This window comes from Acomys minous (assembly GCF_964271855.1).
Source record: "Acomys minous genome assembly, chromosome: 7".
Classification (NCBI taxonomy): Eukaryota; Metazoa; Chordata; class Mammalia; order Rodentia; family Muridae; genus Acomys; species Acomys minous.
In genome coordinates this window covers 37,647,077-37,672,632 of record NC_140488.1, presented here as the reverse complement: position 1 = coordinate 37,672,632, position 25,556 = coordinate 37,647,077, and the positions used below count along the sequence as shown (strand labels likewise).

Sequence of the window (25,556 nt, the reverse complement as noted above, 5' to 3'; positions counted from 1 at the left end):
ATATAATTTACATAAGAAATTAGCATATGTCATTGGACTGAATACCATTTGCATGAGCTGTATCATTAATCAGCTGAAAGAATACTTATTTAATGATATATAAAAATCTATTGAAAAAATGAATAAAATTGTTAAAGGTTACAAAAGCTTAGAAGTATTTTTTTGGTGTCTAGGAAAAAAGAAAAATGATTTTTCCATACTGAGAAGTGGACACTTCCAAGTCCATCATTTAGAATGCATCTTTTTTTTTTCCTAAAGGAAGCCCAGCTCTCCTATCTTACTAGCTTGCACTGCACTATGTCAATGGAAGGTAGGCTGTCATAAGAAAGATATACCTTCATCAGCTCCGGATGCATGCTCCTTTCCAAACTGGCCATGATGTTCTCGGCTTTTCCTTGGCTGCTAGTTTCATCATCTGCAAATTCATTAAAAGCAGATGTTCCAAACCATACAGAGACCATTACTAATCACGAAGGAGTACGATCCTCTCCCCCGCCCTACCCTTGCCCACTAGATTTATGGCAAAGAATTGTGATTACGAAAGCACAGGGGGAAATTTAAATGGACTTTTGAAAATCTGCCACAAATTTCTTATCCATTTCAGCATTGGTTGTATTTTAGGCGTCAGGTCCCATATGCAGTGCCAACTCTTTTAAAAGGCTATCCTGAAGTCACTCCTCATAAAGAAGCAGGCTGGCCTTCAATATTAAGGGTCTATCTTCAGCAAGCACAAAAGACGTTTCCCATTCACAAAAAATGAGAGTTTTACCTCAAGTGCAAATCACTGCAAAAATCCTTACCTTGTATTGTTTCCACCGTCTCCTTTTTCTCTTGCACTAAACTGTCAGTATTGATCTGAATAATCTTCTTCAATGTTATCAACCATTCCTCCATTTCCTGCTCCGTTTCAGCCGCCAGATAATGACTATACTTATCCAACATCTTGAGTTCAAAAGCATGACGGCGCATTTTGGGGCACTAGAGAAGGGGGGGGAACACCTGGTCAATTAGACTAGCTACCCTTTTAATATTAATTAATTACATTCATTTATTTACTTTGATCTCGGCTCAGCCTAAATGTACACCATCACTTTCACCAACTCACTGCTGCTTTCAATAAGGCATAGACACTCCCAGACCATTTCAAACCTATCTTTGGTGGCTCCTCCGAGGCCTGACCCGAACAGAGTGAGGACAAAGTCAGCATGAATCGTTTAAGGCCTTTGGTAGCCTTCACACTTACATTACCAAACTATGGCCAGTAAAACAAAAATGAATTTTCTTATGTTCACTTGAAAATTTTTCCTCGTTCTATTTATAGATTTTTCAAAACTAGCTGTTAGAAGCAAGCTAAAAATGTGACCTGAAACAAATACAATATTTCCTTTCTATTTCCTCATTAACACAGACATATTATTCTCCTCACTATGAACAGTATAAAATATGTCACTAGGGTCAAAGAGGGCCATAACTGTCTCACATAAAATTGTGACTCTAAGTAAAATATGTAAAATGGTCCATACCGAATATTACAATAAAAAGGAAAAGAAAAATCCTATCCTGTCCTCATGCCTAATAACACACTTGTTTCTTTTACCACCTACTCTCTGACAAAAGAAGAGGCATACTACCCCCCCCCCCTCTCTAGCGCCTCAGCAATCATTTTAAGAAAGGCCCATAAATCAATACTTCCCCATGGCGCGGTCATTATTCAAGAAGAAACCATCCAAGTTCAAAGCATAGAAAAGGATGAAATTAAGCCAGCAGAGCAAGTCATAAAGATTTATGCATTTGAAAATACTAGAGAGAGGCAATCATAAATAGATGGGTGTGGGAACGACACAAAGAAAAGGTCACTGGATTCGGGCTGATTGAAAAAAGCCAGAAATCATGTGTGCCTATCTTTTCTTGAAGTAAAACTTAAAGGTATGATTATTAGGGGCTGGGGCTGATGCTCAGAGGGCAAACACTTGCCAGGTGTACTCAAGACTGGAAGTTCCAGCCTCAGCACTGTGTGCACAAAACCAAACCAAATAAAAAGCGTATTGAATTTACACAAACGGTTGCAGTTCCTTTTTTTTTTTTTCTTTTCTCATTCAAACCTCTTATTGGTAGGGTACGTGGATCTTATTATTCTAACATTACAGTTTTGAAAAATAAAGATTCAGATAAATTGAAGTTATTGAACCAATCATCACTGTCTCTCCATCAGCTCAACACTCCTATTTGAATTGCAGTGCTGTGGCACCTAATAAGGCCTCCTCTCGCAGTCAATTAACTTATTATTCAAATACTTTCTCCGTCTTCTCTTTCCCACCTGACCTTCGTCTATAGCTCCAGGAATCCAAATCAATAAACATTTACTAACTCCCTAAGGTGTGCACAGCCTTATTAATTATTATAGGAGGCTCAGGAAGGAGTGAGAGAGTGGGTTTTGCAACACAAGCCCCAAAAGGAACAAAACACAATTTAAAGTGTGATTTCGATAAAGGAAACAGCCAAAAAGGTAGCCCAGGGGATATGAACCTGGTTTCGAGGGGTGGACAAGAGAGTTAGGACGGAAACAGAAAACACTTTAAGGTTGAAATGGAATTGGAATTGAGTTTTAAAAAATAAGGGTAATTTAACGAGGCCTTGCATCAAAATAAAACATGGGTTAAGGATATCGCCTAACATGCACAATTCCCAGTATCGCAAAAAGAATTAAGAAACAAGGACACCAGAAACATGTCTTAATTCCATGGAATATACAGCTTATGAACAGAACACAGATTTACGCAGGGATGCAAAGGAATGAAGTACACAACAGGCTAAGGGCAAATCCCCATGGGCCTTGAATTCCATGGTAAGAGCTTTAGATTTTCTTGTGAGCCTGGATCCAAATGTTTTGAAAAGGCAAGTGAAGAAGAATGCGCTCCATGTCTCAGAAAGATTGGCTCAAGTAAAACAGCAACTGGAAGGCAGGAAAGCAAGACTTGGGGATAGAGAGATGGCTCAGTGTTTAGGAGTATCTACTATTCATACAGAGGACCTGAGTCCAGCTCTCAGCACCCACTTTAGGCAGGGGATAGCTGTCTGTAACTCCAGCTTCAAGGGAATCCAGTGCCCTCTTCTGGCCTCCACAGGGACCTGCAGTCATGTGCACACACCCACACACACAAGTACACACAATAAAAATGTTTTTTAAAAGCCCATCTTAATGCTATTGCTAATATGAATCTCAGAAAGTGGTAAAAGCTTTTCGTGTATATATTTAACAAATTTCAGCATTTATTACTCATAAAATATCAATAACAGACTGAGTGTAAATATGTAGAAAAGTCACAAGGCTTTATAGATATCAGACTGTGATGACAATATTTTTTTTGGTATGTAAGAATTATACTATGCATTTAGAAATGTTAAGAAATATAACAGGCATTTTGGCAATACAAATATGCAAATAACAACTTACTTAAAATTGTAAAATTTAGAAAATAAAAGTATGAGATAAATTTTTTTTAAAAAAGCCCATCTTAAAACAAAAGGAGAAGGCAGAACTCTAGGGCAGGCAGTATACAAGGGATACCCAGAGAAGAATTAGGTTAAATTAAAAGAAAGTACGAATCAACAAGTACATTGGAGTCAGTCTCAAATGGATTTGGTGGAATGAATACTGGTACTGAATGCAAGTGGAATACTGAAAAGACTCAAGAGATTTCTAATACAGGTGTCTGGGGCAAGGAGATGCCGTCAACCAAGAGGGAAAGAAGGATTAGGTTTTGATGAGCTCATCAACAACCTGCTTGGAAGAAGACAAAGAATGATAACTTCAATAGCCTTACCTGAACAACATCAATGCAGGCATCCAAGTAGATGCAACCTTTAGACTCTTTGGAATTTTTCTCATCTTTATAAGAATTGAGGATATATGAACCATCAGGAAGTTGAGTCAAGTAAAAGTACCGTCTCTTAAACACCTATAATGAGAAATGCAGCAAAGATCCACTTGAAACATATACTCATAGCTGTAGGACTGTTTACTTGAACTAAAAATCGTCAACGTTTTGCCAGCTACCACATCTGAACAACAGGCAGTCAATGCCCAGATTTTGTTAGGAATCAGGTTTCTGGGCTAGTGAGAGGGCTCAGCAGGTTAAGGTCCTTGACACTAAGCTTGTTGACCTGAGGTTGATTCCCAAGACTCAAATTGTAGAAGAGAGAACCAACTACTGAAAGTTGTCTTCTGACCTCCACACATGCACTGTGGCAACTATGTACGTGTGTATGTGTGTGTATGTATATGTGTATATATATATATGAATACATATATATGTATATATATATACACTCAAGGACATCATGCACGTGTGTATGCATGCACACACACACACACACACACACACACACACACACATACATACACACTGTGTTTCTTTGTTCCTTACTTCTTTAAAGACAGTATGAATTGAAATCATTTACCCTCAGATAATCAAATACATGGAGGATGATGACTATTTAACAGTTTAAGATGTATAAAAGCACTTAAATCACTGGCTTCTTCACCCAACATTCTTTCCACCTAATTGCAAGCCACAAGTGGATCTTTTCCAATGTTGTTTTATCACCACAAATCCAAGTATTAAAAGGCATTGCATTTACATCACCTTTGTATCATATGACACTTACAGTGGAGCAGGGTGCTTGCTCTTCAACACCCCACTTATAGCTTCCTCCCAGGGAAGCAGAGACTCATGGGTTACCTTGCCAGTTGTTGGATGCCCTTGGTGCTGAAGTTTGAGTCAATAGGCCCAAGAGAACTGGGCCATGTGATCAGAGATGGGGGTGGTCTTTTGGTACAACTCACAGCAAAGCCACCAAGAATGAGGGAAAAGAACAAGACTACCTGAATTCCTTCATGTTGTTCCTTTATTTCTCCCTCAAAACACTCCCATGGAGCACAATGAATAGAGTGAGCAGAGGGGATTAGGAATGCTGGAATGTTTGTGTGCTTTTCTTCAATAGATCACAAACTATAGGCTGTGTCAAGCATTTGTCACTGTGAAGAGTAAAACTTATGCCAGTCATAATTCCCCAGGATAGTGCACCTAAAACCACTCCAGAATGTGAACGGTTAACAGACACAGAAAAACAGACTCCAACTAATTATTAAGGAAACACATGCCTATGTGTAATGCCTTCCTCCCAGAGGCTGGCTTTAAGAGTTAAGCTTGCCACTTACAATCACCCATCTGATGCTCCAATGTGATCTGTGATCTGATATTTAAAGGACTTTAATCATGAAAAGAGCATTATGTGACCCAACTGTTCCTGCCAACTACTTAAAACTTCTGGCAAAGCATGTTGAAATACCAACTATTTATTTCTCCATAGCATGAACAAGCAAAATTATACAGATGTGCTGTGGACTATTTCATTTTAGAAAAAAAAAAGCAGTGAAATAATAATAATCCTTACAGACATTTTGGACTTGTCTAAGTACCATCTATTTGTGAATGAATACAAAAACAAAGCAGTACGAGGAACCCCTTAGCAAGTCACACTGAGAAATGCTGCAGCTTCTATTTCAGGTAGTAGCCAGATGGACTAGGTGGTATCAACAGAAGGAAGACCAAGCAGAAAACAGCTTGTTTTTTAGTGCCTCAAGGAAATGCTCCTTTACTGAATTGCAGAAATACAGAAAGTGTGCTTGTATGTGAATATATGTCTTTCATATATTTCTATGCAAGTCGAGTAGCCTTTAGCTAAAGTGCTTGGAGCCAGAGAAGTAGTTGTGGTTACATCCTTAATCCAAAAACCTGAAATGAGTGAGTTTAGGATTTTTCAGATTGGTGGTACTCAAGGACTTCGTATATATGGATACATATTTGATATGTGTAATTATAATATAATAATTATACCACTATATATATGTAACACACTGTATATAATATATAATTAACACACATTTATGTTTATGGAAAGAAATGTCTATTAATATGCAAGAAAATGTTAAGCAAAAATGACTACCATAGCCGGGCTGGCTGGCACATGCCTATAATTCCAGTACTCAGGAAGCAGAAGGGTCAGGAGTTTAAGGCCTTCCTTGCTTACACAATGAGTCCAAAGCCAGTCTGGGCTATGACATCCTGTCCCAAAAACAAACAATGAAAGCGGTGATAATATTTTTTATATTTATGGATTTTTCATGACAGTGGTTAACATCTCTTAAGAAAATGATGGAACCCAGAGAACCTAAAATTACATATTGAGCTTATTTTAAACGAGTAATTTACTGGGCATTGAGACTTTGTGAAAATATGACATTTTTAAAGTTATGACAATATTAGATGAAAAAAATCAGAATATATCTTCTAGCCAAAATTAGTATGATTAAAAAACAGCAACCCAATTAAAATTTTAATTGTAACCAAATCTAAAACTCAAGGTGTATAGATTTAGTGATGCATCTGGCTGAATTCGGCTTGCAGAGCCCACAGTCAATCATAAAGAGAGGCCAGAGAAGGAAAGACACAGAGCAAAACATTTGTGGCCCAGAGTCAAATTACAGTCTGCACAAATGCTTTCACGTACAGCTGTCTCACCAAGCAGACATGCTGCTGCAGCCACCACTTCCAAGATTAGCAAAGATGTAAGATGATAGGAAATCACTCCCTGTTACACGGCAATTACGCCTCATGGTGACACTGTGGGTAGTTCACAGATCAACGAGAGCATTTGCCTAGAAGAGCACTTGGAAGGAGCAGATGTCTCAAAGTCTTAGGATCCCCACCCTCATCCAGGATCCACTGTGACAAGGTCCTTGAGGCGGCTTCTTTTAGTCTCCTCATTTGCAACACAGTTGGACCAGACGGGATACCTAGGTCATTCTGTCAGACTCGACAGTCATTCACTGAGCATGAAAAAATTACACATTAGCTTTCCTAGTGAGTTATCCCCATGCACACACAAACACACACTTACACATGAGACAGCCACACATTAGAAGCTCACTGAACAAGTCATCCATTAGCTTTCCTAGGCTGACAGTTACACCTCCCATACACACTCACATGTGAGAGAGCCATCCATTAGAAACAGAATGTTTGCACAGCGAGAAATTGTTTTATTTACTTTTTTTGAAATGGAGGTCTCACTGCATTGCTCACGGTGACCTCTTACTCATGGTTCAATTGATCCTCCTGCCTCAGATACCAGAGTAGCTGTGACTACGCAGGTGTGGCACTGTGTGTGTAGCTTAGGAATTTCTTTAAAGTCATCAATGCGTAGAAATCAGGTTGTAAAAAAACAACAGATCAGGAGATGCCTATGACCTCTTCTCATTCTAAAAAGTCAATGATTATCTGGTTTTTTTTTTAATTTAATTTTAAATGGTTGTTTATGTGTATGGGTGTTTTGCCTCCATGCATGTATGTGCACCACTTGCATGCCTAGAGATCTCACAGGCCAACAGAGGGCATCAGATCCCCTGGGACTGGAGTTACAGATGGTTGTGAGCAGCCACATGGGTGCTGGTCATGAAACCTGCATCCTCTGTAAGGCCACCAAGTGCTTTTCATCTCTGAGCCATCTCTCTAGCACCACTATAGGTTAGGTTTTGACTTCTGGGCTGTTTGTAGGTCCCCTTTTCCAAAGAAGAAAGGGACATCCTAAATCAAACCTACAGAACCAAGAAGAAATCAGAAGCATGGCATTTTCAAACTGTAGGACACAGGTAAAGATTGTTGAATATTTCAGAAAGAACAGAGATGTAGAATTCTGAACTAAGAATTCTACATCATAGCTTTCACTGAAAGGCCTCCAGTCTTCCGAAATCAATAGTGAATTATTTGACCGTTACCTGAAGCTATACATCCACCTACCTCTTACCACCTAACAGAGAGGATGCAAAGGAATTTAAGTTCACAGTGGTCACTACTTAAACTGGAGTCCAAATCCTATGACATCCACAAAGAGAGTCTTTCCCACGCTCTGCAATGGCTTCTCACTAACATTAGAACAAAATCTAAGCTGTGGGAAGGTGCAGAGGAGAGGGAGGAGGGGGCTGGCCAGAGAGAAAGCAGCAGCTCTGCACTGCTACTGCATAATCAGGTGAGCACAAATAACAATGTAAGTTTCCACAATAAAGAAATGATAAATGGGAGCGTATGTTCAAGCTAACTTAAGCATGATAAAGTGAATGTGTGTTTCCAAAACCTCACAACGACCATTAATTCATCAGCTACTGCCAGCATGTAATTTGTATGTTTGTATGGAATAGTTTAAATGGCCAGGTATGGTGCCACAGAGTCCTGGCTACCTGAGACACTGTCTCAAAAAAAACCCCCACCAAAATAATAGTAATAATAAAAATAAAAGTTAAATAAAATCTCTGCCATACTTTAGAATATGGTACAGCCTCAGGTTTCTCCTTCCTCCCCTTCCTCCTGGCGTGTGTGTGTGTGTGTGTGTGTGTGTGTGTGTGTGTGTGTGTGTGTGTGTGTGTGTGTGTGTTTTCAAATGCTCTCCATCTTTTTTTTTTTGAGGCAGGCTCTCTCAGTGAACCTGACTTGGCTGGCTTAACTGACCAGCAAGCACCATGGTTCTCTGCCTTCCTAATGCTGTGATCACAAGCACGGCGGCACTTGACTTCTACATATTGGTTCTGGGGGATCGAATGCCACTCTTCTTGCTAAAGGACAGCGCTTTGCCCACAGAGCCATCTTCTGAGCCTGCATCTGTACATCTAATCACATTTCTCTAGCAACAGCGGTTTACGTGCCATTGCTCAAGAACCCCAAGGGAAGTCCTTTATGTCTTTTCTCTTCCTGCTCGCAGCCTGGGGTCCCCTTGCCTGAATGCTCACACAATCCCCTCTCTACTTTCTTTCAGGACTGCACTTGAGTCTCATTTCCTTGGACTAGCTTTCTATAAGTACCTGTAAACATTGTAGCACTATTCTACAGTGTGAGCCGCTGTCTCCAAAACTACCTCATTCATCTATCTCTTCTTAAATTTTCATCATTTCTTTCTAGAATATTAAGGTCATCTATTGCTTTAAGTCCACAATAATGCATATAAGTCATTAAAGTTTTGCAAAGAGGAAAAAAAAGAACCATTCACCCTGCACTATCTTATCAGTGGTTTCAGTTCATAGAGAGGTTTCTGTGCAACACCCACATCCCTCTCATCTTCCTTGCCGTTCTTTTTCCCTTAGACAGTTAACACAGACTACAGTTCCCCATCTTACTTAATGAGAAATACGGATCCTGAAGCATGGTCTATTCAGGAAAGTGAGACAGACAGCAAGGCAGAAGAGTTAATTGTCAGGGATCAGGTAATGCCAGGTCTTTTCAAGGCCCTGAGACGTTGGGATGGTAACCTTTTGAACCTCTTCTGGACCAGGAACAAAGGCTGTTTGCCACTCAATTGCATCAAAGATGGAAAACAAGAAAAAAAAAAAGGTGGAGTACATCCTACCTTGCCTTCCAATTAGGAAAACCTTCTATCACCTCATATAACACATCACAAGGGTGTTTATCCATGTGTGTTACCTAGAGTGTGGATACTTCCTCTACAGTATATGAACCAGAAATCCTAAGAAGGAATGCACTGAAGGATAAGAAACAGAGTGTGTGTGTGTGTGGGGCAGCAGCCATGTAAAAATGAGGCAGAGATCTACTTAACTGATATATTAAACTAAACAGAATGGTAGGGGTAGCACTAAAGAGGAGAAAGCAGGATCCTAGCACTCATGAGACAGAGGTGGGAGGATTAGAGGTTCAGGACCAGCCTGGGGCTGCATGGTAAAACAATGGTCTCCTAGGAAAATGAGCGTGCAAGAGCCATGCTGAGTCTCTGAGCTGTTGTACGCAAAGATGAAAGAAGCAGTAGGAAGAAAACACAAGATCGACTTACACTCCGTTAGACTAGGATGTCAAGACATCTGTCTTTCTGGAGAGCCCCTTCCAGAAGGTGGGCAACCTATCCCTCATCTCTTCCCCAGATCATTTTTTACTCCTACCACGTTTTAATAGATTTCACAATTCCACACTATGGGAATCTGGACAAAAAGCACTTCTCCTTTTTTCTTGACTAGCTTTACCACAGCTGAGCACTGGAGATTTTTTTTTTTTAATGAATTTGAAGCAAGCTGTAAAGAGGATAGCTACAATCTCCCTATCGTTGTGGTCATATTATTTTCTCAGACAAGGATGGCCTTGCTCAACTTCCTTTGGTCCTTCTTTCCTATTTCTTCCTCCTCCTCTCTCTCCATCTTTTGTTTTGTTTGTTTGTTTGTTTGTTTTAAAGACAGAGTCTCACTCTATAGCCCAGACTAGCCTCAATCTCAAGGTGATATTCCTGCTCCAATCTCCCAAGTACTTGGCTACCAGCAAGAACCTGCAAACGCAACTTTTTTCTTACTTAAAAATTTGATGGTATCCTGTTGCTTGCATAATCAGGCTTACATGTCGGATCCTGGCCTCTTGTAATCTACATGATATTAACTAAACGGCTAGTGTGCTTTCTGCTTGACTGTCTTTGACTAAGTGCCTTGCCTACGTCAGTTAAAGCTCTTAAACAACTATCTTCATCTCCACATCACAAAAAAGAACCAGGGGAGCCAATCAAGTTAACCTAGAGTGGCTACCAGACCACATCTAGCATGTGCTCTTTCTATGCTGCATCCACACTTCTTTGCCTTTGGAACTCCCTTCCTTTAAGGCCTAGCCATCTCAGATCCCATGCTCATGAAGTTGGTATCTGGGCAACCATTAAATAACCAATTATTTTTTACTATATGTCTCACACATATCCCCAAGGGCCACAGGTGATCTTCTCCCTACCTTCCAGAGTACTAATACCATGTACTAATAAAGTAGTCCTTGTATATCTGATGAAGAATTTGATGATTCCTAGGAGTGTCTGTCATATAGAAATCACCTAATACGTGGGTGCTCAGTAGTCACCAAATGAGGGGAAAGAAAATAGAAAAACAAATTATTGAGAGACACTGCCTATGATAAACAAATATTAACCCGTTCTGTTTACTGGAAGATGCAGTCTAGTAGATTGCAGCATACAAATGGAGCAACAAATCAAAATAGAACTTAACCTGCTCTTTTTCTAATATACACAGTGACCTTGAACTCCTGTGTTTCCTTGGATGAAATCCTCTTTTGATTTGCTGCTCTCCCCCAACAAGAAGAGAATTCTCCTCTAATAGTCAAACAGTAATAAGGACTTCTAGACTCTAGACGGATAACAAATGGCTCTCTTTTGTAGGAAAAAAAAAAAAAGGAAAGGGCACCAGAAATGAGTCAGACATCAGGCAGTTGAACTTGCAACCCCGATAACACAGCAAGGCACTTCAACTTTTAATTGCTGAGAATGGGGAGTAGAAAGCCTAAGGAATGTGAGCAAACTGAGCCAAGAAGATGCACAAAGGTGGGTGTCCCAAGGGTTAGCCAAAAATGTGCAACTCTTTCAAACTAAAAACCACCCTCAGGAGCAAGGTTTTTTTTCCCCCCTTTATTCCATATATCATTATATGCCTTAGGAAAAACAGTTCTAAATACCAGGGGAAGGTCATGCCTGATAGGACAGCTATCTAGTCCACATTAATTTTCTCAGTGATAGGGAACAAGTTGGAAAGCAGATGTCTCTAGCAGCTACTTAGGAAAGAGAATGCAACCCAACACGCTCCTCTTCCCAAGTGGTGATGTATTACTCTCTGCGATTATCTTCAGCTTCTCTCCAGTCCCTTCCCAGGGATTGGAATGGGGTAGTAAAGTTGTTTCTCACTAAACAGGAAGCACAGACTGAGGAAACTGCTCACTGTAATAAAGCTTGTCCCGTATTCACATAACTGCTAACAACAAGGTAATTTACAAGTGCTGGATTTAAAAAAAAAAAGGTCACTGTGTCCAGACAACAATCAGTGCCTTTGCCTTTGCAAGAGCTGCATGAGGCCAGCATCTTCTTCACAGAGAGGAAATGCTTGGGCACCCTGACTCTGCGGAGTGACTGTGTCTCGCTGGAACACTAGATACATCATTAGCAGCTCCCCCACTGCCTGGATGTCTCAGTGATACTTTGTTGGTGGATAATGAGGATGCCCAGGAAGCACTTTGGGGAAGATAATGACAATTGCAGTGAATAGTACTGACTATAGCTTAGCTGTTCTGGGCTAATGGAGGGAGAGCAATATATTGGGGAAAATAAATTTTTATTCCAGCATCAAGAATTCAGCATAGTCCATGTGCCCTTCTTTTCTATAGAGTCCACCACTATCAACTTGAATGCTGTGGCAGTCACCACAGGAGGTTTAATTTTTTTTTAAGTAGTCCAGGCATAATTTACATTGGCTGTGTTGTTGATAGTGCATAACGCTGCATGGTTGCTTTCTCAAATGATCACATAAATTGATAGTCTTCTGATTCTTTTTGTAAATCAACTGGACTATGCTGGGCAACTTCTGTTCCTTTTTTCATTTTATTTTTACACCATCCCTCATGAGTCTAGTTTTTCCTTTCCTTGCTCTTTGATCATCTTGCTCGTGACAGCTCAAAGGTCTAGGAGACTCAGACTTGTTTCTCAAAAAAAAAAAGAAAGAAAGAAAGAAAGAAAGAAAAGGAAAGCTGAAATTCCTGTGTATAATTTCAGCCATCTTCAAGGACTGCTTCTACCCAGCACTCTAGGTTTGGGTGTCTGCGAAATCATTTCACTGTGTATCCCACCCAGGCTGGCTTGAACTCTCCACCTGCCACCATCTCACAAGCGCTGGGATTAAAGGTCTGTGCCACCAGGCCCAGCTACTGAAGCAGACTTTTTTTTTTTTAATTCAGATTTTTTTGTTTGTATGTTTTGAAATGAATTTTTAAATGCTTCTGAATACATAACTGACTTGAAGAAGCACAACTATCAGCCACGAGGGGATATGCAAGCTGGTGTCAAGCCACAGCCCATCACAGAGACCCAGATAGTGTACAAAGAAAGAAGCTTGGCTTCTGTGGGCTGTTATTTGCCAACGAGTCATGATTAATATCTAGGCCCTCCTGCAGCAGCTTCCTGGCTACTGGGAGTTAGCAAGGCCTCTCACAGCATGAATTTGCTGAAAAGAGAAGATTTTTCTGGGGAGGGGGGTCACTTCTGTGAGCCCAGGCACTGTGGTGCTGGTTGCTTCTCACCAGCTGCACCCAGGATAGACCTGCCTCAAGAACAGGGGAAATGACTCATCTTCCCATTGGCTTATGAGATTAATTAGCAGTCTTGATTTGGAAGATTTGTGTACTAGGAAGAAACAGAACATTTCCTTCCAACATACCTCTAGCTCTGTCAGCCTTTGGCTTTCGTTGTAGCTCTTCCCATCCTGACTGCAAGAGCTGGGCTGGCTATTCTCACAACCTGTGGGCACTTAGCATCTCTGAACCAATGCAGACTTCTGAAGAACTTCTCCTCAGCCTGTGTCAGGGCATCGAAGGTTGCAAGGCCAATGCCCTCCTTATGCTGTGCTTCACAGACCTGGACCGTTGCTTTAGCAACTGCCAGACCACCACCATTCCTAGCCCTTTGCTACACAGCCTTGTGGCCCCTCTGTTCACGGTGAACAAGAGCAGAGTAAAATTCTAAGGGCGCTAGGCAACGAATGTTAAAGTATGCACTGGGACAATAATGAAAATACTTTAGTCTATATTGGATAAAGAAACTTTGGCAAAATCTCTCAGAAAGTTCTGGATGATCCTTCCTCTCATGACTATTCCAGTTTTGGCAGATCCCCAAATATAATAGTACTGCTTTGGTTTAAGAGGTGAAAGCGGAGAGCTCGGGACATAAGCCTAATTTGCAAAATTGCAAATAGAGAACCCCAACCCATAGTGGATGAGGATAGGGACAAATGAATTCTATAAGCAGAAGTAAGTCTCAAACCTCAGTGTGGTCTTTATGTTTCCAGATGACTCTGTTCAAAGCTATGTAGCCTCACATGGCCCATTTGGTTTCTTTCTTTTAGCTTCCTCTGTCTATTGTTTTTTATTGAGGTTTTAAGAAGAAAACTCATTTGGTTGAGCTCATACCTAGCATGTATGAAGCCCTGGGCTCCATCCCTGGAGGAGATGGAGCAGACATTCAAGTTCATCCTCAGCTACATAACAAGTTGGGATACCTGAGATTCTATCTCAAAAGTAAAAGACGGAAGGAAAAAAAAAATAAAATGAAAATTGTATTCCATAAGGCGCCCGGGGTGGGGGGAGGGGGGAGGCAGGAAGGAAGAATAGAGGAAGGAAAAAAGAGGGAGGGAGAGGGAAGGAGAGTGAGGAGAAAGAGACCGGAGAGAAGAAAGATAGTTAAAAGATGTGAGCAGCTGGAACGAAAAGAGATAAAGCAAAGAACCTAGCTCACCAGGACAAGGCAATAGAGCAGCTGGAGAAAAGGAGCAGCTGGCCTCTTCACCTCGCCCATATGGTCACCAGGTGACCTCAGACCTACTTACTATCCACTCCACGGATTTATGGCTCTTCCCTGACCCCTCTGTAAGTGTGGGAGTTTTCAATTCAGAGATAGATGACAGCCAAGCTTGAACAATCAATCTTTGGCTGGCCGTATTAGTTTCCTAGTACTATAATAAATTACTTCAAACTTGGTGGCTTAAAACAACCCAGTTTTACTATGTTACAGTTCTGTAGGTTATACTGGTCTCCCAGAACAAAGCCTATGTAGGGGATGCGCAGTGTCTTTGGGCTTGGACTCCTTTCTCCTCCATCTTCAAAGTAAGCCTCATAGCATCTCTCTATGACCCTGCTACTGCTCACATCTTTCCCTCTAACTCCCTTTCCTGCCTCCATCCCCCTTCTATGGATCAGGAGCTTTGTGCTTATTCTGGGCCTGCCTGGATAATTCAAAATGGTCTCCCTACTGGCTTATTAGCAGCTTGAATTCCCTTTTGTAATGTAAGCAAACATTTACAGGTTCCGGGGGTTAGGACACAGACATCTTTGGGGATTCATTAGTCTTGCCACCACATCGCTGTGTATTTTAAAAATTATAAAGGAAGGTATAAGCCATGTACTCCTTTTTCCCCCCTTTGGTTTGTTTCGAGACAGGGTTTCTCTGTGTAGCCTTGGCTGTCCTAGACTCGCTTTGTACACCAGGCTGGCCTTGAACTCACAGCGACCCGCCTGCCTCTGCCTCCCTGAGTGCTGGGATCACAGGAGTGCGCCACCACACTCGGCTCCATGAACTCTCTTATAGGCTGGAGGGTTGTTGTTTTTTTTTTTTAACCTAAAATAATGTCTTCTTGAGAAGTTGAAAAGTTGTCAGCAAAGCAAATTGTTCTTCAATGGTATTTGAGAAATAATTTAAAACAGCCTTCTGATGAATTGCTTAGTAAGTATTAATTTCTTACTGTCTTATGAATCCAGCTTACCATACAGCATATTTCCTTAGTACTATGCTAAACGGAAGGTGAAGGTAAAACAGCTCAGTATTTGAGAATGTTATGGGAGGGGAAGGGAGTCCAATCTATGGCATACAAGAGCATACAGTCAGATGAGGGCAATAATCTCTATTGCTCAGCACAGCTGGCAACCATTGAGCATGTATTTAAAGATTATTTCAAATGTTCCCAAACACACACAAACACATACACACACACACACACACACACACACACTCACTCATGCCATGTTGATGAATATTTAGGCTGGTTCATGTGCCAATTATCCTGATCTACTCAATGTTATTATACATATATTGATAGTTTATACTGTAACTCATAAATGTGTGTGTTATGTACCTTTTTTATAATGTACCTTTTAAAAAGAGTAAAAACCCTAGAACCATTTCCTGACAATGGACACAGAGTTGTAACCCCCTCAAGCATGCTTCTGCACCTGATGACTCTGATAGAACATGGCAGATAATAAGGATGGCAGGATGCTGGCCAGGAGAACAGACCTGCATCAGCTCAAATCATACTTCTCTTAATAAATTTTATATAGCATCTTCACAATACACCCAATGTTTATGATTATGTGTGACAAGGAAGTAGAATAAGATAAATTACATATCTGTAAAAAATTAAGGCTACAGCCTATAATTTTAGTGTTTTTCATCTCAGCATATTAGATTTAATTTATTAATAGATTATTAAATAGTAGATATGCTGTTCATTCAGGACTTCATTTGTATTGCTGAAATAATAAAAATGTTTATGTGAGAAAAAAATCATACTTCTGAAAACTTGGGGTGTGTTTCTTCATTTCTTGTATGTGTGGTATATATATGCATGTGTACATGTATGTTCTGGTGTATTCACCTGTGCATTCACATGCAGAGGCTAGAGGTCAACATTTATCATTTCCCCTCATATTCTGAGACAGTCTCTCAGTAAAGCTGGAGCTCATTGCTTCATTTAACTTGCTGGTCTGTAAGCCCCTGTGATCCATCTGTCCCACATCCCAAGGGTTGTGATTACAGATAAATGCAATGTTACCCGGCTATTTTGTTTATATGGATATTGGGGATCTGAACTCAGGCCCTCACGTTTACACAGCAAGCACTAAGCACCCCCATGTTTGCATAGCAGGCACCCACTAAACCATATCCCCAGCCTGGGAGCTCTGTTTAGCCATTGGGGTTCACTGTGCCTAATTTGCTGGTTCTGGAAACTAAGAAGAAGAAGAATGTCTATTTCATGGGGCTGCCATGCAGATTAATTTCAGAATATAAAAATGAGATAGATGCAAAGTAAACCTGGCATGTTGTTTAAAATACACTGAGCCTCCAGTAAATGGATTCTCTTCTTATCTCATATGTGAAAAAAAAATCCCATGCTCTGATGTAACAAATATATAGGAAACATCTTACAACTTGGATTCATTAACTTAGGGGCTAGAAAATGAAAGTGAGAACAGGAGGACATAACCACTAAAGGGAAAGCAGCAGGCAAAATATTAAATTAAGATAGAATTTGAGTCTTCCTTTGGTAGACTTGCATGGTTTCTGCTTTCAGGCTATTTGAAAGCTAAAATGACCTTCAATACTTAACGGACCTGTGAGTCATCCTCAGTAAACCACATGATCTTATATTGAATATCTGAAAGAACAGTTATATTGAGGATCATGGAAAAACTTGTTCCTCTGATGAGACTCTTCTAGAAGCCCATTTGTTCTTCCTCTGAATTTTAATGTCTCATAAACAAAAGCCAAGCTCATGCTGCCCAACACATCCAAGGCTCGGAATGGTACTTTGTCCCTTTAGGTGTTCTTGGGTTTGTCTTCCACAAGTCTCTTCCACAGCTTTACCATGTGGTCAAACTATTCCACTCTCTAACTAGGCTCTGAGCACCTAAGTCACTCGGTTTCTGTAGGAGGTAATGTGGTGATATGTCTCTAACATAATTTTGAAGATACTGGACACAAGGGACTTCCCATCTTAGATATCAATATATTTCCCCAGTCACTAGTATTTAAAAAGTGTCAAATGCATTCATTAAATCCGTTTCCACATAGGAACCTCTGATGCCTGTTTTTGCAAAGCTATTTTCTTCATTCAAATGACAACTTCTTTCTTAAGTTTCCTTATTCAGACTATAAGAATTTCATTACGTGTCTTTAAAAAGTTAACATTTCTAAACTTGTTCTGGGGCTGAAGTTTTAAAAATATGCATCTGTTAAGATTCTTCCATTAAAGGTTTTTTTGGTAGGGGAACAAATGAGAACAAAGTATAATGACATATGTATTTTTTAAAAACCCATAATGAAACCTATTATTCTGCACGCTAACTTGAAACAAAGGATTTCATGAGGGTTCATTCAAAACTAAACACTTCTCTGGATGCATTATGCATGCCAATGTACTTCATATGACAGAATACTATGTCTACTACGTACCTTCATGGTTACTGTGATGGTGCTATTTACATTAGCTTTATGCAACCAACCTTGTTTTATCACACCACCCTTCTGAGAACATAAAGAAGATGAATCCTGAAATAGAATGAAAGCCATCAGTAAAATAGCAGTCATCCAACCATTTAGTCAACATTTAGAAGACACAGAACAGGCCCTGTTCCCATTTCCTTATTAAACATAAAGTTATCACTGTGCATAAATATTTAAAATATTGACCAGAGAATGAAAGGCCCAGTGATATAAACACAGTGGACACTCAATAGTCACTAAAGTATAACCTTTTTTTTTAATTAAAAACTATTTATTGGTTAGAAAGCTGGTCACAAATACTCATAGCCACTTGTTCCTGTATCTTTCATCTTTCCTTAAGGAATTCCCTTTCATCAGAAGTGACCCAGTTATTACCTCATCTTTTTCACAGTCTTCATCAATCTCAAACACATGATTAGGGATCTTTTCTGGTCTCAGAGACTTGCTGAAAACACAAGGAAATTATTTTAGACACCGAACAAAACCCCCAAACATCATTCTTTGGAAAACAAGAAAACGTGACACAAGAGATGGAAGAAGACTCTCCTCTTTCCAAACATGTAGAGCTTCTGTTTGCTTGTCTTATTTTTGCTGAGCAAAAATTCCTGAGTAAGCTACCTACTCAGCCCTGCATTGTTTGTATATACGGACTCCCACATATGCCACCAACTGCAAAGATAAAACAGAGACCAGGTAGGAATCAAAAAGAGCAGAAGTTGCTAAGAAACAAACGCCAGGGCTATTAGCAGAATGTTATCTTTTCACAGGTCAGAAAGCAACAGTGTCATTTTGGCTCTCCCATTTGTTTACTTTGGGAACCTGGACTGCTAATGTTACTAGTTCCTTTCCTGGGAAAATGTTTTTGAAAGCTGCAGAAGGCTGCACAAATATTGTCTCTGTCTCTGTCTCTGTCTCTGTCTCTGTCTCTGTCTCTGTCTCTGTCTCTGTCTCTGTCTCTGTCTCTGTCTCTGTCTCTGTCTCTGTCTCTGTCTCTGTCTCTCTCACTCTCACTCTCTCTGTATTTCCTAGATGAGAAGCTGTGAGATCCCCAGTCATGAAGTGGAGAAACAAATTGAGTGGGTGGGTCAGACCTAGCCAGTTAGCAAATAGCAGAAAAGCAACTTGAACCGTGAGTACTGGGTCAGCATTCTCAGGACATTCCCTCAAGTTCACTGGGATTCTCCCCCCAACCCACCCAAAGGATATCAGCAGGTGCCAAACTGATTTAAATAGCTTCTAACTTCTTCACTGACACCACTGGAAAAAGGTTCTCTATATTTTCTGGAATGAACTAAAGATTATTCTATTGTCGATATGGATGCAGCAAAGTAAGTGAACTCACACATAGTGGGAAGGGTGTCCACAAGCAAAGTAAAAACATACTCAACTAGTCAAAATAGAGCATGAGCCAAACATGCTGTTGCTTGAAGTTTGACTTATGAGAAATTACAACGGGGGTTTCAGAAGAGTTTTCTAAAAAGCCAAATAATAACAATGATGATGATAATGATGATGATAATTCTCCTGTTTTCCTTCATCTCTGAACTTACCAAGGCAACATACGAAAGTCTCCAGAGAAGTCTTCATATTTATAGTTCACCACATGCCAGTCAGTGCTGTAGGTCTTAATGCACTGTAAGAAAATAGGAATCGTTCACTTTAAACGTAGGAAAAGAATACAAAGGAATATTTCTTTATAGACTGATAGAGCTGACCATGCTGGCACACACCTATAATCCCCGGCAGCCAGACTTGAGAAAGGAGGATCTTAAATGGAAAGCCAGCCTAGGCTGCATAACAAGTCCCTGTCTCAACCAACCAACCAAAGTCTGGTGAAATACCATCAGACTTTCTAAAATGAGTTGAGAAATGTTGGTATAGGGATCTTGCTTTGGGGATCAAATGTGAGTTTATAACCCCAGTGGTTCTCAACTGCTGGGTCATGACCCCTTTGGGGGAAGGATGAATGATCCTCTTATAGGGGTTGCCTAAGACTATCAGAAAACACAGATACTTACATTATGATTCACGACAGGAGCAAAATTACAGTTATGAAGGAGCAATGAAATAATTTTATGGTTGGAGGTCACCACTACATGAGGAACTCTAGTAAAGGGTCACAGCATTAGGAAGGCTGAGAACCGCTGACCTAGCCCACCTGACAACAACAAACCCTAATTCATACATCCTTCCAAAAACTCTGACTTCAAATCCATGAAGAAGTATTCAAATTCAAGAGAGAAATACAAACAAACAACGAATGAACCCCATGCACTACTTATAAATGTTTAAGCTTTACCCTCACATCATACAAACTTGTTACAGAGGTTAATAAAGTCTAGTACTTTTATCTCCCATTTATAATAAAGTAAAAGGTTCTTTCAATAGTTTATAAACTAAACTTGAATTTCATACATGTATAACTGTTTTTTTAAATACCAAAAGCATATGACAGGTGGTTTACAACTCTCTATAACTCTAGTGTCATGGGATCCAATGGCGTTTTCTGGACCCTGTGGCTACCTGTACACATAAACTCATTCAGGCATACACATACAGAAATAATAAAAAGAAAAGAAAAATGACCCATATATTCTTTGGCTGTCCACTAAGCCTTACCTCTTTGACAAATAAGCTCTGGGCCCTCTTTTCAGCATCTTCGGGTACAGTAGACTGCACTGTTCTGCGCTGACGACCAATCACTGAGATCTAGAAAACAAACCACATTCTTGCCCTAAGAACTGACTTGGAAAATAAAGTACTTATTCTTTGAAAAGGTGCTTGTGAACTCACAGATATGTCTTCCATGGGAAACATAAGCAGATCTCTGAGGGGGTCGCTGTAAATCTGCGTTTTCCGTTGGGTGATAACATTCTCATAGTCCAGGGGTTCAACAACCTTGGCCTTTTCCTTTGTAAGAGACAAAAAAAAAAAATGTCACTGTCAGACTCCCAGAAGAGGGAAATTCCTTTTTGTGTAGCAAACATACACTATTTCGCAAAACGGGGTGGTGGTGGTGGTGGTTGTTACTGGGTGGTGGTGGCGCACACCTTTAATCCCAGCACATGCTGTGAGTTCAAGGCCAGAACTATAGAGTGGTTCTACAGAGTAAGTTTCTGTACAGCCAGGGCTACACAGAGATACCCTATCTGGGAAAAAAAGGAGGGGGGAGATTGTTGATACTAGTAGTACATAAAGCTACTTTAATGAGAGAAACCTTCAGAAGGGGAAATAGAATAGACAGAGGTAGCGGTTGAAGAAAGGGAACAAGGTAGGAGAGGGGGCCCAGAACAATATAAGGGTGGACATCAGACCTGGGGAGTGCAGGAGATGGGAGGACAGAAGGCCTGTAGAGAAAAGAGAAACTGTGGGCAGGGGCATCTCTGTGACAAGCTAGAGAGCTAAGTCAGGGTAGACTCCTGGGGATATATAAGAGGGACTCTAGCTGAGACTCCTAGTAGCAAGGGTTATGGAGACTGAAGAGGCCCTCCTCTAAACCAGACAGGACTCCTAGAGGAGGGAGAGGAACACCAATCCACCCACAAAAACTTTGACCCAAAATTCACCCTCCCTACAAGATGTGCAGGGATAAAGATAGAGCAGATAGAGCAGAGATTGAGGGAATGTCCAACCAATGCCTGCCCCAGCCCAAGACCTGCCCCATGGGAGAAATTCAGCCCCCGACACTATTGATAATACTCTGCTATGCTCGCAGAGAGAAGTCTAGTAAACTTCTCTGGGAGAGGCTCCACCCAGCAGAACCTCAAAACAGCTATTGAGACTCACAGGCAAACATGGGTGAAGCATAGGGAGCCTAGTGGAAGAGTGGGGGCAGGGGGGGGGGAGAGAAGGACTGAGACATGACAGGAGCTCCACAAGAAGACCAATAGAGCCAACTAACCAGGGCCAGGAGGGGCCTGTGGAGTCTGAAGTACCAGCTAAGGACCATGCATGGACTAGACCTAGGTTCTCTATACAGATGTAGCCAATGGGCAGCTCAGGCTTCATGTGAGTCCTCTATTCAAGGGAGTGGGGCTGTCTCTAACATGGACTCTCTTGCCTGCTATTTGATCACTTCCCCCTAGCAGGACTGCCTTGCCAGGCCACAGGGCAAAAGGACACGCTCAGTCCAGGTGTGACTTGATGAGCTGGGGTGGGTGGGTAGTGAGGACTCCTCTTTTCTGAGGAATATGGAAGGGGGAAGGGGAGAGGGAGGGGTGACACTGGGAAGTGAGGGGGGATGGGGCTACAACCAGGATTTATTAAAGTGAATACATAAATAATAAGAGAAACCTCCATAAATGTATACACATACATAGCAGAAACATGTGAACACGAAGCATATGCATAAACAAACTCCTCCTCGCTGTAGATAAGAATTCTAAAGAAACAGTGCCATTTTCTATATATCTATATGCCTTCCAAAAAAAAAAAACAAAACAAAACACCCTGAATTTTAAATCAAACCAAAATGGAATGTTTAAAGCCTGAGAGTCATTTAGTGAACATGTGCTATTTGCTGGGCACCTAAAGAAGAGAAAACATGAACATTCATGTGCCCTGTCTATGGCAAGCATGAGTCCTAGAAGTGCTTAGTCCTCCTGAAGAGGCATGAGAAGGTGGGGTTCCAGGAAGCAAACTCCGTGGACGCTGGCTGAATGGCTAAGTGAGCTGACCACTGATACTAGGGCCCCAGCCAGGGGCTCACATTACAAGGAAGAGGGTCAGTAAAGATGAGAAATCATAATAACATGACGTAGAAAGAGGAATAATAATAATAATAATAATAATAATAATAATAGTAGTAGTAGTAGTAGTAGTAGTAGTAGTAGTAGTAGTAATAGTAGTAATAGTAGTAATAATAATAATAACAACAGCACCAAAAGGGCTCTTTTAAAATCCTGTATTTAGTACTCATGCAGGCACATGATGTGTTTTGATGAGGTCCACACCCATTCTCTCTTTCCCAATTGTTCTCCTACGTTCTCCGTTTTCTCTTTCAACTTCTTGTTTAAAATTCCACTGAGTCTATTTAGTGCTGCCTATGTGTACATGAGGGTGGGACCATCTTCTAGAGCATGGGGTGGCTTCTCAGGGCCTATGTCCCCGAAGGGAACTGACTCTACAATGCTCAGCAGCCATCAATTGCCAATAGTTTCTGAGCTCTTTCTACAAAGCAAGTGCGTTCCAAGTGCTCTCTGTACGTTTTCCAATGTAATGCTTCTAACAACCTGTGAAAGAGGTATGATCAATCCCCCCATCCTCCAGTTGAGGAGGTCCTGGACTTTACTCAGGTTAAAGAATCTGCTTTTCTTCAGAGTCAAAAGTCAACCCAGGTCTGTGCCTGTAAAAGACTTATTCTTTTGCTCTCACACAGTCTTTCCCCGACTCAGAAATGCACACAAAGATATTAATGTGCAAGGTCTTGAACTTGGATTATGCCACTACCTACCTGCCTATCATTTTCTTTCACTGAACATACCATGATCTATTTTTACTTCTCTGACTATTCATAGGCCGGGAGCCTCCCACAATAGAAAACCCAGGCCTGTGAATCAAGCTTCATCTTTATGAGAAGTAAAGAGAGAAAGGACAACCACCCCGCCCTCCCTCCCTGCCCCCCCTCCCCGCCCGCCTTTCCCTCCCAGCGAGATTCATTGTGAACTGCTAGCATCTGAGCCAGGGGAAAGCTTTGATTTCTTCACTGCGAATGGTAGGCATCCAAGTATTCATTATGGGATCAACTTTGAGATATTCAGACTTGGTTAAAAACCATGTCTTGACATGCTATTTTAAACAACTACATGTAAATGTTTGAATATTGTATGTTAATACTTTCTAATAACGATGTTTCTTTGCAATGAAAGTATTTAAATTGTATTGATGGAAACTGAATAAAGATTTAAGATGTATTAAACCGGAGCTGGAGAGCTGGTGGTTAATGGTACTTGTTATTGCAAAAACCCTGTACTTACATAGAGGCTGACCACTTCCTCAGGCACCAGGAATGCATACACAAAAAAATACGTAAATAAAATAAATCTAAAAAATTTAAAGACATGTTAAATCTTCACCACAAAGAAATGACATGTTTGAAGAGGTAAATATGTTTAACAGGATTGAAAGATTGCATAATATATACATATGACATGGCTCCCATTCGTATGTACAATTTCCATGGTTTTGTGTGTCTGCTAAATGTTTACAAATGCGCTAGGTATGGTGATGCACACCTTTAATCCCAGCACTCAGAAGGGAGAAGCTTGCAGAACTCTTAAGTTTGAAGCCAGCCTAGTCTATATAGTGAATTCCAGGTCAGTCAGTGCTATATACTGAGATCCTGTCTCAATAAAAAAAAATGTTGAAAAAAGGGTTTTGATCTCAATGGTAGAGCACTTCCTACTAAGCAAAAGGCCCCAGGGTTCAATTTTCAACAACACAAAGTTAAAAAAAAATAAGGTATATCAGAAATAGTCATCAGATTTAATGTGTGACCTATTGAATTAGCATCCACTAACTCTTTACACATAATGAGTACCTTAGCAAAATGACAAAAAGAACTCTTCTTTTGATTTTCTCATGTCATATTAATATAAAAAGCCTATGTCAAAAATGAATAATGTGCTTAGAGGTAAACTATATGCCTTCGGAAAATGAAATCGACAGTTTCCCCACATTTTAAAGGTCATATATGCATGCTACAGTTTTTTAAACGGTTTTACTTTTCATTTCAGACTAATTCAACCTAATGTTCTGAGTCTTTATTTCTATTTCCTCTGACACAACTAATAGGATATTAGAAAAACTTAGAGTAAATATTCTGGGTACCACAATGCTTACCCCTAACCCAGTGGTTCTCAATTTGTGGGTTGCATTATCAGATACTCTGCATATCAGATATTTATATTACAATTCCTGACAGTAGTGAAATTACAATTACAAAGTAAGAACAAAAATAATGTTCTGGGTGGAGGTCAACACACCATGAGGAGCGCTATTAAAGGGCCACAGCATTGGGTAGGGTGAGTGAGAACCACTGCTCTAGCAGAAGACCTGGACTTGTGAAAAAGGGGGGGGGGGGCGGGTGGAACCATACATTTCTCTTCCAATGGGATGAAGTCATCAGAGGCAAGAAAAAGGTTGGACTTATGGAATTATCACAATTTAATAGTGGTTCTTCCCAGGATTCTAGGCTGCAACCTTTATTGAGGATGCTTTGTTCTTTTCTTTGTTTTAATCATTCTCTCATTAGCCTTCCTTCTATGGTTACCAAACAAAAAAGCTCTTACTACATTTACAGATTTTTCCACAGATGGGGGCGGGGTGGGTTGGATCAAAACATACTACATGCATGTGTGAATATGCAATAAAATATTTTAAATTAAATATTTAAAAAATAAAAGCTCAGCACACCCTTAATCCCAATGCTTGGGAAGCAGAGGCAGGTGGATCTTGATGAGTTTGAGGCCAGTCAGGACTAAATCGAGAGACCCTGTCTCAAGAATGAAAAAAAGAAAAGAAGGAAGAAAGAAAAAAAGTGGAGTTTTCTTTCATGTTTGTGATTTATGATTTGTTCTTTTAGCTTTTGTAATAATTGGCCAAAAACTTTTTTTTACAACCCCAGAGCCCTGCAT

General features: G+C 40.4%; 1 protein-coding gene across 5 annotated transcripts in view; it reads right to left on the bottom strand.

Moving 5' to 3' along the window:
• DOCK11 (dedicator of cytokinesis 11) overlaps nt 1-25,556 on the bottom strand; it is a 188,302-nt gene that overhangs the window by 111,508 nt on the left and 51,238 nt on the right. For all 5 annotated transcript variants that reach the window (XM_084790544.1, XM_084790540.1, XM_084790542.1 and 2 more), the window contains exons 2-9: nt 20,716-20,832; nt 20,542-20,631; nt 19,473-19,555; nt 18,298-18,367; nt 17,872-17,967; nt 3,825-3,959; nt 801-978; nt 336-415 (exon numbers count right to left, since the gene is read on the bottom strand). In XM_084790544.1, coding sequence (XP_084646670.1) covers nt 336-415; nt 801-978; nt 3,825-3,959; nt 17,872-17,967; nt 18,298-18,367; nt 19,473-19,555; nt 20,542-20,631; nt 20,716-20,832 — 849 coding nt within the window. The remainder of the gene's footprint in view (nt 1-335; nt 416-800; nt 979-3,824; nt 3,960-17,871; nt 17,968-18,297; nt 18,368-19,472; nt 19,556-20,541; nt 20,632-20,715; nt 20,833-25,556) is intronic.